The 13,005-nt window shown below is 58.8% G+C and overlaps 2 protein-coding genes across 9 annotated transcripts in view; one reads left to right on the plus strand and one right to left on the minus strand.

The window, feature by feature from the left end:
• The first annotated feature begins 1,080 nt into the window (after window positions 1-1,080).
• On the plus strand, window positions 1,081-7,284 carry CHPF2 (chondroitin polymerizing factor 2). Of its 4 annotated transcripts, none has more exons than XM_082473778.1 (5): window positions 1,081-1,217; window positions 1,838-2,938; window positions 3,384-3,948; window positions 4,661-4,843; window positions 5,824-7,284. In XM_082473778.1, exons 2-5 carry the CDS (start codon window positions 2,658-2,660, stop codon window positions 7,129-7,131), a joined length of 2,337 nt encoding a protein of 778 aa, XP_082329904.1. In that variant the 5' UTR covers window positions 1,081-1,217; window positions 1,838-2,657; the 3' UTR covers window positions 7,132-7,284. The 4 variants fall into 4 exon arrangements, with proteins under 4 accessions (XP_082329904.1, XP_082329903.1, XP_082329902.1 ...); XM_082473777.1 differs by having other exon boundaries at window positions 1,102-2,014; window positions 2,588-2,938; XM_082473776.1 differs by having other exon boundaries at window positions 1,107-1,217; window positions 1,641-2,938.
• Window positions 7,285-7,408: 124 nt separating this feature from the next.
• Window positions 7,409-13,005, minus strand: part of SMARCD3 (SWI/SNF related BAF chromatin remodeling complex subunit D3) — a 33,612-nt gene continuing 28,015 nt past the window's right edge. For 2 of the 5 annotated variants that reach the window (XM_082473806.1, XM_082473805.1), the window contains 11 exons: window positions 11,913-11,955; window positions 10,949-11,071; window positions 10,718-10,840; window positions 10,375-10,470; window positions 10,112-10,213; window positions 9,701-9,862; window positions 8,714-8,811; window positions 8,409-8,544; window positions 7,991-8,113; window positions 7,771-7,872; window positions 7,409-7,596 (listed from right to left, as the gene is read on the minus strand). In XM_082473806.1, the coding sequence (XP_082329932.1) occupies window positions 7,543-7,596; window positions 7,771-7,872; window positions 7,991-8,113; window positions 8,409-8,544; window positions 8,714-8,811; window positions 9,701-9,862; window positions 10,112-10,213; window positions 10,375-10,470; window positions 10,718-10,840; window positions 10,949-11,071; window positions 11,913-11,955 (1,162 nt within the window). In that variant the 3' untranslated portion in view covers window positions 7,409-7,542. Of the gene's footprint in view, window positions 7,597-7,770; window positions 7,873-7,990; window positions 8,114-8,408; window positions 8,545-8,713; window positions 8,812-9,700; window positions 9,863-10,111; window positions 10,214-10,374; window positions 10,542-10,681; window positions 10,841-10,948; window positions 11,072-11,912; window positions 11,956-13,005 lie in introns of all 5 variants that reach the window. The other 3 variants (XM_082473803.1, XM_082473802.1, XM_082473804.1) reach the window with 2 other exon arrangements.

Raw genomic sequence — 13,005 nt, forward strand, 5'->3', positions numbered from 1 at the left:
ATTGGAACCTTTTTTTTTTTTTCACGAAGAAGATTGTTCAGTAGGACATATTTGAAAGCTACGTAGGACAGGGACTTCCCTGGAGGGTCCAGAGGCTAAGACTCTGGGGCTTCCACTGCAGGGGGCGCAGGTTGAATCCCTGGTTGGGGAACTAAGACCCTGCATGCCTCACGGCGTGGCTGGAAAAAAAACACAAAAACAAAAAACAAAGAAAGCTACGTAGGACAAATAATTCTTTCTAGTGTGATACGATCTTGCAATGTATAAGACATCTAGCATTCCTGCTCCTCCCCTCAACCATCTGACAACAAAACTGCACTTCCAAATTGCTCCCTAGGGATGTGCCGTCCTGGGTGGGAACCCACCATACTTGTTTGAAGGCCCCGCCTGCCTTCCAGCCTCCCTTGACCTGTTTTCCCCTCACTCACCAGGCTTTAGCGGCTTTGGCCTTCCCAGTTCTCTAGGCCAATCTCTTCCTTGTTCAGGGCCTTCTGTGTTCTGCTCCTTGCCTGGAAAACTTCTCTTCACTTTTTGTCTGGGTAACTTACTGCACCTTTGGATCTCAGGATTCCCAAATTCTCAGTCTAATTCTTCCTGTCCTGTTTCTCCACTGGAGTCTACTTTTCTGCAATGGTTCTTATGACAGTTTGTGACTTCCACCTAAATTTATACTTTTTTTGTCAATGTGTCTTTAATGCCTGTCTCCCGCAACTCTCAGCTACCTGAGGGCAGGGACCATGCCCACCTCGTCTACTACTCCTTTACGATGATCTGGAACTTAGTAGGCAAACAATAAACATTTCTGAAATAACTGAATGGGTGATGGGGTTCGGGAAGCCCATTGGGAGCAGTCGTCAAGGAGGCAGAAGCGCGCTCACTGAGGGAGAGTAATTTTTTCTAGGGCAGAAGGGAGTTGAGGTTGAAGCTTGCGTCACCTTTGGGTCCGTGCTGGGTTCACTCGGATTAGCGTCTGCGGAACGCACGCCTGCTGCTGGGGGGTGGGGGGCGGGGGGCTGGCGGGACGATCACGTCACCCCACAGCGGGTACGCGCCGCAGAGAGGGGGCGGGACGACCACAGAGAGGGCGGCGGCGGAGCGAGCGGCCGGATGCGGTCACCATAGAGACGGGGACTGACAGCGAGCGGAAGAGGAAGGAACGGGCCAGGCTGTGAGGTGGCAGCGGCTGCAGCGGCGGAGCCGGCGCCTCGGGCCCTGGGGTCTGTTCCCCCTTCCCCGTCCTACCCCTGCAAGGGGCGTCGGGGGCGCCGCTCCGGAGGACAGGAGCACGTCCCAGCCCCACTCCCTCACCCCCACTCCCCGGGACCGGGCTGGCCGCGGCCGCCATACCCCGGCCGCCCGTTATCCGCCCGCCGCCGCCGCTGGCCCGGCTGCAGGGGACTCCCCCCGTGGGCCTCGGGGTGTCCTTGGTTGTTCTTCGCCCACTGGCGCAGGCAGGGCTTTTGCCCCCGCTGACGGGCCTGAGAACGGGGTTTTTGCCCACCTCTCCCCGCCGCGACCTCCATTCCCGTCGCCAGAACGAACGGAGTCTCCCTGCTCCTCCTCTACAGCCCCGTGACGCAGCCAGTTTTATTTCTGTTGTGAGACTAACGACTAACACTCGCTTTGGGCCTTCTTTGTAGGACTAGAGTTGCTCTTTGATTGCTGAGAGGTAGACAGGGGCGCCGGGCTTGACAACGGGCGCACCGGAAGCCAGCCGAGCATCCGTGCGCCTTCACAGGATCCCTGCGTTGTCGCTAGCTGCTTCTCTTCTCGGTTTGCTTTGGTTCGGTTTGGGTACCCGGGGCTCTGGTAACACCAAACACCGAATCGCTCTTAGGCGGCCGGGGTTACTGTCATTGGCCTCCCGTCCCTTCTCAGAAGATGGTGGGCAGCACCAGCCTCTCAGCAGCGGGGCTTCGGAGAAGAACGCCCTGCAGAGTGGCTCCATCAGCCATTGTGCTCCTCTGAGAGGCTCTGCGTGCTGAGTCACCATATCCTCCGTCCACCTCATTAGGTGGGCAGAGCTTCTGTGCGCGGTGCCAGTGGCTCCTGACCACTCCTGACTACTGGGAGGGGTGGGTACCCTAGCCAGATGTCTGCTTAACACTCGGGAATAGAGTGGAAAGGCCCTGCCCCCATCCCGGTGCCGGCCTTCAGCGGCCAGTCAGCAGCGCCTGCAGTAAACTGAGTGAGATGTGCCCCCGCCAGGTGCTCTTTGGGAAAGGCCCGTGGAGTTAGGTTCCTCTAGCCGGGGGCTGTTGTGTTGATGGAGCACGTGCTTTTCCCCAAGCCCATCTTTATCGGTTGCTGCCATCTCTTGGCTTAGATCCAGTCTACAGATGTATGTAGTCCTTTTGGGGTTAGGTTTGACAGGACTGAGTTTTATTTCCTCCCGTTTTTACTGTAAGCCTCACCATTAGTGGGTGAAATTGATTCTGATATTTACTATTTGGATTGAGGGTTCGATCCAGCACCTTGACAACAGAAGGCCAGGCAGACATTTCCCGGGGATACTGGGCCTGGAAGCAAACACGCCTTGTTCTCTTGGTGACCTCATTGACCCCAGGTTCCTTTGTTAAAACTGCAGACCTACACCCGGCCAGGTGCCCATTTACCCACTGATCGATCCTTGAGGCTGTGCCCCCTGGGGCACGCACATGGCAGGGCCCACCGCCATGCGACTGAGCTCAGTGTTGGCTCTGCTGCGACCAGCACTGCCCCTCATCCTAGGGCTGTCTCTGGGGTGCAGCCTGAGCCTCTTGCGGGTTTCCTGGATCCAGGGTGAGGGAGAAGATCCCTGTGTAGTGGCTGTGGGGGAACCAGGAGGGCCACAGAATCTAGACTCAGGAACTCAGCTTGACCAAAGTGATGAAGACTTCAAACCCCGGATTGTCCCCTACTACAGGGATCCCAACAAGCCCTACAAGAAGGTGCTCAGGTGAGAGTCGTGTGTGCATAGTCCCCAGAGCCCAGTTTAGGGTTGCTCCAAGTCCTGGCCTCTGCCTTCGCTGGTAATCATTGTAGGCTCCTTGAAGCAATTCTTTACCTTGTTATCCATCAGGGTTTGGTCCAATTTCTTCCTCCTCCTCAGGTCTGAGAAAGCCTCACCCATTGGTGTTAAATTAGTAGTTGGATGTTCTTCAACGGGGCAGGCATTGCATCTAACCCTTCTCCTCCAGCCTTGGCTGACCTCTCCCAAATCAGGCCCAGTGTCGGCTACTCAGTGGTTGCTCACTCCAGTAGCTCATGAATATGGATGAGGAGGTCTCTCCCTTCTCTGTTCTCAGCTCCAACTCACTAATTCCTAGGGGGATGTATAGGCCGGACACACTGAGTTCCTAAAGGTTAGGGAGTTGACCCTTGGCACGCTGGTCTCCCTACAGGACTCGGTACATCCAGACAGAGCTGGGCTCTCGCGAGCGGTTGCTGGTGGCTGTCCTGACCTCCCGGGCCACACTGTCCACTCTGGCTGTGGCTGTGAACCGCACGGTGGCTCACCACTTCCCTCGGTTACTCTACTTCACTGGGCAGCGAGGGGCCCGGACTCCGGCCGGGATGCAGGTGGTATCTCACGGGGACGAACGGCCAGCCTGGCTCATGTCCGAGACCCTGCGCCATCTTCACACACACTTTGGGGCCGACTACGACTGGTTCTTCGTCATGCAGGATGACACGTATGTGCAGGCCCCCCGCCTGGCAGCCCTGGCTGGCCACCTCAGTATCAACCAAGACCTGTACCTGGGCCGGACGGAGGAGTTCATTGGCGCGGGCGAGCAGGCCCGATACTGCCACGGCGGCTTTGGCTACCTGTTGTCACGGAGCCTCCTGCTTCGATTGTGGCCACATCTGGATGGCTGTCGAGGGGACATCCTCAGTGCCCGTCCTGATGAGTGGCTTGGCCGCTGCCTCATTGACTCTCTGGGCATCGGCTGTGTCTCACAGCACCAGGTGACAGCCCCTTCAAGTTAATCCCGGTCCCCGACAAGTTAGTAGTGACCGAGTGATGGGCCTCGAGGCTGGGTGCTGCTGGCACTTTCCCAGCAGCACCTTGGGGCTGTCGTCGTGCCTTTTCCAGCCCTGATCGCCCCTCTAGCTCTCCCCTGCTCACCTCTGGCGGTCTTAGATCCCTGGGGCCGTCAAGAGTGGCATCTTGTCAGGGACCCTCTGAGCAAGCCAGAAAGGTGCCCCTTACCAGTCCTCCCACCTGGCCCCTTGCCCTCCGCCCCTTCCCTGACACTTGCACAGTCACCAATGATCTGGGAGTGTCCTAGAGATGGCCACTCTCCTGGAGGGGTAAGGTAGCCTAGGAGCCTCCCTTTCGGTTGGTGAAGAGGGGACGATACCAGAGGGGCCCCTCCTCCCAGACCAGAGGATTGGGAGTATTTGCTGGCTTGCAGCTTTCATTCTTCTGAGGAACAGTGGGGTTCTTTGGGGGGTGGGCGGGGGCTAGGGCATCCTTAGTTGCTTAGCTAGCACTCTCTTTTCCAAAATCCATTGGTGAGAGTGAGGCCGAGGTTGAGGGGACACCAGAATGAGCTCCTGTGCCCTCCCCGCTTCTGCGGCAGTGGCAGTAATAGGTGTGAATGCTCAGCGTGGTCGAGGGTGGTCAGGCCGGGCAGCCCTCCCTGTGTGGCATTGATTGGTCTCATTGGTCGTCTAGGGGCAGCAGTATCGCTCGTTTGAACTGGCCAAAAATAGGGACCCCGAGAAGGAGGAGAGCTCGGCTTTCCTGAGTGCTTTTGCGGTGCACCCTGTCTCCGAGGGAACCCTCATGTACCGGCTCCACAAGCGCTTCAGTGCTCTGGAGCTGGAACGAGCGTACAGTGAAATAGAACAGCTGCAGGTGAGCCTGGGACCAGGGTTGGAGGTCAGAGGGAGCTTCAGGCGTCCAGGCTCATGATGGCGCGGGAGGGGAGGCTGGGCGAGGTAGAAGGAGGCTGACCATACCCCAATTTAAAACGACTCCAGGGAGAAGGGGCTCTGGGGGGGTCCAGGTCAGTCATAAGATAATCAAAGCTCCTGGCATGACTTGGATGCACTTAAAAGGGTTTGCAGGTGAGCTCTGAGGACCGGGCTTGGTAGAGTGCTTAGACAGAAGAGTGGTTTGTGTGTTTTGGGGGGGGGGGTTTGGGGTTTTTGTTTTTTGAGTTTTATAAAAGTTAAGTGAATTAATGTTTGTTTGTTTTTAACAACTTTATTGGAGTCTAAGAATAGTGTTTTCTTAATTTTTGAATTTTTTGGCCCCCCTGCGCAGCTCGCAGGATCCTAGTTCCCCGAGCAGGGACCAAACCCGTGCCCCCTGCAGTGGAAGCTCGGAGTCTTAACCACTAGGGAAGTCCCGACAGAATAGTTTTAATTTCTCTCCAGTAGTGCCTCTCCAGCAAGGAGGCAAAAACCTAGAAGTCCCTGAACCTCCAGCACCGCCCTTAGAAGGTCCAAGGGCAGAAGCTAGAGGAACTCTCTGCGTGACCGAGGGGCTTGTCTGAGGTGGGGTACAGGTGAAAACAAAGGGCTCTTTATGAGGAGAGCGCGAGTGCTTTGAGTATGGAAGAGAAAGACTGCCCAGCTTTAGGTTTCAGGGTGCTTTAACCTCCACAGAAGCACGTTTCCCACCGCCTCCTTCTCACAGCAGTTGTGAAAGGCGGCTGTGATTCGTATGCCTTCTGCACTTTCCGGATTAAAGCGTGTAAAGTACAGGGAATTAAGCCATGAGCCTCACCGAGTGCTGCTGGGGTCAGGGCAGACCTCAGGCCCCGGGACGCCGGAGCGGGGTAGGGTCCTGACTGCCTAGCGGGGCACTAACTGGGCGTCCCTCCCACCCAGGCTCAGATCCGGAACCTGACTGTGCTGACCCCTGAGGGGGAGGCAGGCCTGAGCTGGCCCATTGGGCTCCCGGCCCCTTTTACACCGCACTCTCGTTTTGAGGTGCTGGGCTGGGACTACTTCACAGAGCAGCACACCTTCTCCTGTGCAGACGGGGCCCCCAAGTGCCCACTGCAAGGGGCTAGCAGGGCAGATGTGGGTGACGCCGTGGAGACTGCTTTGGAGCAGCTGAATCGGCGCTATCAGCCCCGCCTGCGCTTCCAGAAGCAGCGGCTGCTCAACGGCTACCGGCGCTTTGATCCAGCGCGGGGCATGGAGTACACCCTGGACCTGCTGCTGGAAGCTGTGACGCAGCGCGGCCACCGGCGGGCCCTGGCCCGCAGGGTCAGCCTGCTGCGGCCCCTGAGCCGGGTGGAGATCCTCCCCATGCCCTACGTCACCGAGGCCACCCGCGTGCAGCTGGTGCTGCCGCTGCTGGTGGCCGAAGCCGCCGCGGCCCCTGCGTTCCTGGAGGCCTTTGCAGCCGGTGTCCTGGAGCCACGAGAGCATGCCTTGCTCACCCTGTTGCTGGTCTATGGGCCGCGGGAAGGGGGCCGAGGGGCCCCGGACCCGTTTCTTGGGGTGAAGGCTGCAGCGGCTGAGTTGGAACGACGGTACCCTGGGACGAGGCTGGCCTGGCTCGCTGTGCGCGCGGAGGCCCCTTCCCAGGTGCGGCTCCTGGACGTGGTCTCTAAGAAGCACCCCGTGGACACGCTCTTCTTCCTTACCACCGTGTGGACCAGGCCCGGGCCCGAAGTCCTCAACCGCTGCCGCATGAACGCCATCTCCGGCTGGCAGGCCTTCTTCCCGGTCCACTTCCAGGAGTTCAGCCCCGCCCTGGCACCACAGAGATCTCCCCAGGGGCCCCCGGGGGCCGGCCCTGACCCCCCATCCCCTCCTGGTGCTGACCCTGCCCGGGGGGCTCCCGCTGGGGGCAGGTTTGACCGACAGGCTTCCGCAGAGGGCTGCTTCTACAATGCGGACTACCTGGCGGCGCGAGCCCGGCTGGCTGGTGAGCTGGCAGGCCAGGAAGAGGAGGAAGCCCTGGAGGGGCTGGAGGTGGTGGATGTTTTCCTCCGGTTCTCAGGGCTCCACCTTTTCCGGGCCGTGGAGCCAGGGCTGGTGCAGAAGTTCTCCGTGCGTGACTGCAGCCCTCGGCTCAGCGAGGAGCTCTACCACCGCTGCCGCCTCAGCAACCTGGAGGGGCTGGGGGGCCGTGCGCAGCTCGCCATGGCTCTGTTTGAGCAGGAGCAGGCCAATAGCACCTAGCGCGGCCCGGGCCCCCCCACCCCACCCCGCGCCGCCACTTAGAGCCCTTCCGGCCTTAGCCCCGGCCAGGCGAGGCAAGATGGATGGACCGACGGAGGGCTTGTTGCTGTATTTCTGAATAAGAAAATGTTATTAAAAGTGTCTTCTGCCAAACTGTTTTTAGGTCTAGGGAAAATGGAGTAAGAAGACTCTGAGGGAGGGGGTGGGGAGTTCCCCAGAGGGACCCACTGCCCTCCCCTTCCTCCTCCCTCCCCAGTTACCAATGACCACACGGCTGTTATCAGGTGAATGACCTTTAATCCAGTCCCTGCCTCACCCGCGCGAGGCGAGGCCAGGCGTCAGGAGTGATGGTGGAGCCCTAGGGGACAGGGCAGGGCCTGAGGCCCCCAGCGGCGCTCGTTCACAGGGCTCCTAGGTGTTGCGCACAACCAGGGATTGCTCCAGCTCCTGCCTGCGCTGCTGGATCTGTAGAGAAATGAGAGCAGAAGCAGGTTACCGTGGTGCTGGTGAGTGACAGGACGCCCCCCGCCCGCCCTGGAGGAGCATCTGGGAGCAGGGAGGGCTCCCTGGAGTGGCTGGTGAGGCTGAGAAGGGAGGTTTCTCCGGAGGGACACGGGAGGCCTGCGGGGCCCTTCACACCTTGCAATAGAAGTAGCGGCTGACGGCTTCCTGGGACCAGGGCTGGTGGTAGAACTCAGCCCGGCGCTCCTCCTCAGGGTTGCCTGCCACATCTGTCATCACCTGGGAGGGAGCAGTGGGGTCAGCCCTGAGCCCGGACCCCCTCCAGCCCCTGTGAACAACGTTTACTGTCTTCCCGATGTGCTTGTCTTCCATCCAGCACTCCCTGAGTCCCCTTCACCTTGAGGTCCCGGCTCTGGGAGCGGAGGAGGTCTTGGATGTAGCCTTTGGGGTCTCTGGAGAAGCTTAGCATGAAGTCCCTCTGGATCTTGAGCTGGTTTATGGACTCAATCGTCTCGTGGATCTACAGGTAGAAAGACAGAGGCTTTCACCTGGCCGTGCTGATGTGTGAGAGGAAGGGAAAGGGGGGGCCGGTACGGGGGCGGGGAAAGGGTTTGCCGTTGTTCCTCTGAAGGGCAATCCCTCAGGTCCCTGATGCCGAGGCAGTCCCAGGGAAAGGGGGATGGGCGGAGCTCCAAGTAGGAGGGAAGGGCCACCTCCCCTTCCTCTCTCCACAGGCCCACGTTCTTGTCTGTTTTGTCTGTACTTCTGTCACTTTTGGGTTGATGTCCCACTGCAGCTCTGGGCTCTGGCCCCACCTTACTGTCCAGAGCGCTGATCTCCTGCTGGTTGGCCGTGGACAGGAGGAAGCTGCTCATCTGCCCCTTCAGTGGCTCCTCCACCTCCACGTCAATGTCATAGCACGCCGTCTTCTTCTGGTCCGACGGGTCCACGCTGCCAGGGGAGTCCAGCCCTTGGCGTCCGTGCCGCCCCCACAGAGGCCAAGGGCGCTGGGGCCCGATGCAGAGGGGAGGGGGGGCACAGAGGGGAGGCAGAGGGAGGGGCAGGGAGGCCAGGACCACCACAGAGATTCCCTGTTCCAAGGAGCAGCCGGGGGCCTCACCTGATGACGTGGTTGATGACGATTGGGTCAGGGGGCAATAGCAGAGCTGTGAGGCGCTGGGGAATCTCAGAAAACTTCAGCCGGGGACAGTCAAAAATCTGAAGTGGGAGAGAGAGATCGCTCTTCTGTGCTTGAAAGAGCACAGTTTCCATTCTGAAAAGGCCACGAGAAGCCAGTGCTCACGGGGCTGGGGCCAGGTGGGCTGCGACCAGAGGAGCGCTGACGGGGAGGGGTGTGCGGCGCGCGGGTGAGAGCACAGGCCCTGGGTCGGCCGGCCCGGGTGTAAGTGCTGCTTCCACCGCTCCTGCAACCCTGAGCAACTTACTAACACCTCGGCCTCAGTTTCGTCATCTCTGGAAAGGGGATGGGAATGGAATCTATCTCAAGGGGTTGATGGAATGAAGTGAGTCGGTTACGCACAAGTGCTTGGAACAGTGCTCGGCACGTGGTAAGTGCTCAATAAATATCGACTGTTATTTTTACTACTCAGGTCTATCTGTTGTATTTATTTAAAAACTATTATTAAAACATATTACTAATAATAATCTCTAGTTTGGTAGAACTCTTGTCAAATCACTTCCACAGCAATTTGATTTTCCTAACTGCCCGGTGGGCTAGAGGGGACAGGTGTTGTTATCACCCTGTTGTAAAGATAAGGAACAAGGCTCAAAATAGCTAAGTAGTTTACCCAGAGTCTAGACCCAGGACTAGAACTCGGGGATCCCAATTCCAAGTGACAAGAAGTGTTCCCCAAAGCTGTTGGCCTCCCGGGGTTCCAGATCTTCCTCGCCTGGGGTGGCTAAGATGGGTGGGCCACCGCAGAGAGCTGTGCCATGGCAGAGCCGGGACTGGGACCCTGGTCTCTGGCTCCAAGACCGTTTCCGACGGAGTCGGGAAGGGAGTGGGGGGCGTCACCTTAGTAGGGGCACTTCCCCTACCAGCAGCTCCGCCTGCTGCCCGGGGCGCCAGGCTCGGGGGAGAGGGTACCTGCTGGAAATACTTGTCCCCGTTGATGTATTCCTTGTCGTGGGAGTCCTGCAGCCTGTTGGTCTTCACGTACTGCCACAGGGCCTGGACGATGGCTGAGCGGCTCTGTGTGTGCAGCCCCAGCAGGCGGGCCAGGCGGGGATCCAGTTTGAACTGGGGAGGCTGGGAAAAGGTGACCATGAAAATTAGGTAAAAGAGAGAGAGTGGAAAGAGCTCAGGGCCAGGCGGCTTGGGACTCGGCGGGGATGCAGTGCCTGGGGTCCTCGGAAGCACGCTCTGGAGAGGGCGGGGTAGGGAGGCGAATGGGACCTCTCAGGATGCGCACCTTTGAGGCCGAGGCCCACCCCGTCTAGGAGGAAGGGCGTGGGGGGCTGAGGGCCTCATGTGGTGTCTGGGGGGTGGGGCACACACCTGGTAGTCCAGCATGAGGAGCAGCGTGCAGCGCACACTCAGGTCCCCCGGCCTCTTCACCTGGAACCCGTCCGTCTCCTGCGTTGTGGGCGTCCGGTGCCACTGCCCAGGAGATAAGAGCCGGCTCATGTCACAGGCCCGACCGAGCTGGTGGGGCTACAGCCCTGGTGGCGGGGGCTCCCTCATCCAAACCTGTGCAGCTGACGAGACTGCGGTCTGTGGAAGGGGGGCAGGTTCAAGGGCAGAAGGGGTCTGGGTCTTACCTCCACTAGGTGGTTGTCAGGGCCGTAAAGGTCTTTGTCCAGCTCAATGACCAAACTCTTGAAGAAGGAAGAAAACTTCCGCTTCTGCTTGCTGGGCTGTGGGAGAGGAACGGACCGTGGGGGCGGAACAGGGACCGTCGGGGCAGAGTGAGTTGGGAGCGGGCGGGCTGGTCGGGCAGGGCGGCACAGTTAGAAGCAGGCCTCGGGCCAGAGCGTCTCTCTAGACCACCCCGCCCCGGCCAGGGCTGACTTCCTAGCCCTGAGTGCTAGTAGCCTAGTACTGTCCTCGGCCCAGCCCCGTAGCCACCCCAGGACACCTGGAGAGACCTGGGCCAGGACGTACGTCATCCAGGAGCTTCCCCTCCACCCGCAGCTCCCAGGAGGCAATGCTGCCATCAGAATCCTCAGCATCGGGCTTCGCAGGGTTAAAAGTGTTGGAGATATAAAGACGCAGCTTCCGCTTTTGCTGTAGAAATAAAGAGTGTAGTACAGAGCCAACCCCCGGGGCGAGCCCCCGCTTCTCCATTCCGGGAATAGGACTTAGCCCCCTCTTCCTGCCCCCAAGCCAAGGCACCTTCATTGGCCTCTTCAGAGCCTCCTGGATGTCTACCCGCTTCCGCATGATGGTTTGATCCAGTTTCCTCTCAAAGGCCAGGAGGTCCATGTAAGCCTGGGACTCTGGGACCAGCTCCCGGATCTGGAAGAGGAGGAACAAGGCCGGGAACCAGGGGCTCAGCCAGCCTTGCAGGTGGAATGTGCGTGCGTCATGTGGTCCCAGGACACAAAGAGTGTGGCGGGGAGCTGGCCAGGTTCAGGGCATGGAACTTTGAGAGCAGGAACGAGAGCTCTCGCCAGGACTCCGAATCCAGCAATAAAGGCCTTGACGCATGGGGATAAAAACTGCTTCTCCCACTAGGGAGAAGCAGTGCATCTCTCATCACTAGCGGCGGCCAGAGCACCCAGGGAGCCCAGCAAGTGCTAGGGCTTCACCTCCTCATCTTGTCCTCTACCTTGTCACACGGCCTCTGGGTTTCCCTTGGGTGTCTGCAAAGTGGACAGGACGGACCCTGGGGTCCCTGAGACGGGTGATGTCGCTGCCTGCCTCTACCCTGGCTCATGGTTGCTCAACCATGCTACCACCTAGCCAGCTCGGCCTGGGTCCTCTTACGATGCCTGGGCCTTCCGGCCAGCTTCTGTTCCCTTCACTCCCCCTGCCAGCCTGTGATCCCCGAGCCCTCGTCTCCTCTTTGTCCCACGCCTTTATGTCTTCAGACGGCTGGAATTCAATCTACTGCACCCCAGACCCAGTATCCTAACCTTATGGCTCCGCTTCTTCCCTCCGCCCCACCCCCTCCCTCTGGCCTGGGGAGCCTCACTTCTTAATTAGCTTTTTGAACAAAAAGTGAAAGTGACTGTGATGCTGAAGCGCAGCTCCTGAGGGGGGAGGGGAGGAGGCACGGGGCGGCGGGGAGGGGGGAAGGAGGGCGGAGCAGCAAAGGGTGGGGGGTGGGCTGGGGGCTGCTGTGAAAGGCACTCACCCTTTGAGGGAGGATTTTGTCAGCCATCTTCCTCCTCTTGGCACTGTACATTTTTTAAAGAAAAAACCAGGTTACCATGGCGACAGATCTGGGAGTAACGAGGCCACCTGCTAAATTATCCCGACATCTCAGCCCGCCTGGCTGGGGTTCCCACAGCCCGCTCGTCTGCCTGCCCAAGGGGCTATGATGCTGGTGTGTGGCACTGGCGCTCTGTCCTCTCAGGGGGGAGCAGAGGTGACCCCGTCCTCTCTCCAGCCTGGGAGCCCCTTTCTGCTCCACCACATCCTCAGGGCCATCGAAATGAGACTTAGAAGGGGCTGGGGGTAGGGGAGCTGCAGAAGCCTTTGAGGAAAGCTGGGAAGGGGGGAGGACAGAGGAGAGGGAGGACGGATTCTGAGGACTCTCTTTCTCTGCTAAGCAGGGGTGCACAGTCCAAGGTGGCCTGAGCTCAAAGGGAGGGGAGCTGACAGCCCTGGCCCACCCCTGGAGCAGGAAATGATGGTGTGAAGCTGGCGAGGACTTGCACCCCTGCCACCCCGGGCTTGGAAGGGGACACTGACGGGCAGGGGGTGCTCATGCCCTTGGGCCACCTGCTAGCAGGGTCCAGGGACACACCCATAGGTATCCAGAGAGAGTGGATAGGACGTTCTCCTGAGGGGTGTGGCTGCGGCTGGACGTGGGGTAGCAGCTGGGACTTGGACTCTTCTTGATCCACTAGCTGCTTCTGACTCCCAAAAGCACCCCAGAAAATCCTTGGCAAGTATTAATTAGAACCCAGCCTAGAGGATGGCTGCATACTGCCCCCTTGTGGTGTTCTCAACCACTGCCCCCTCTCTGTCCAAAAATCTGTTCTAAGGCTAGGCAAGCAGTTTTCATTAAAGGTCTGATTTGTTTTGAAGAAATTATCTATGTGAAACTCTCCATTTATACAAGATAAATCAGGGACTCTTTACTGTATAAAAGAATGACTCACTTTGCAAAAGAATTCATCATGGGATTCCTATAAATGGTGAATTTTCCTTGCTATGTAAAAAATATTTAATAATGCGGTAAAATCCATATTGCACCTTTTATAGGACTCCATCTGGTGTGC

This window comes from Balaenoptera physalus (assembly GCF_965194825.1).
Source record: "Balaenoptera physalus genome assembly, chromosome: 8".
Classification (NCBI taxonomy): Eukaryota; Metazoa; Chordata; class Mammalia; order Artiodactyla; family Balaenopteridae; genus Balaenoptera; species Balaenoptera physalus.

Excerpts from the sequence above, each read along its gene's own strand:
- CHPF2 (XM_082473778.1), top strand. The coding sequence starts at position 2,658 with ATGGCAGGGCCCACCGCCATGCGACTGAGCTCAGTGTTGGCTCTGCTG. Across the intron at positions 3,949-4,660 it reads GCTGTGTCTCACAGCACCAG|GGGCAGCAGTATCGCTCGTT; the intron begins GTGACAGCCCCT and ends TTGGTCGTCTAG. Across the intron at positions 4,844-5,823 it reads GTGAAATAGAACAGCTGCAG|GCTCAGATCCGGAACCTGAC; the intron begins GTGAGCCTGGGA and ends CCTCCCACCCAG.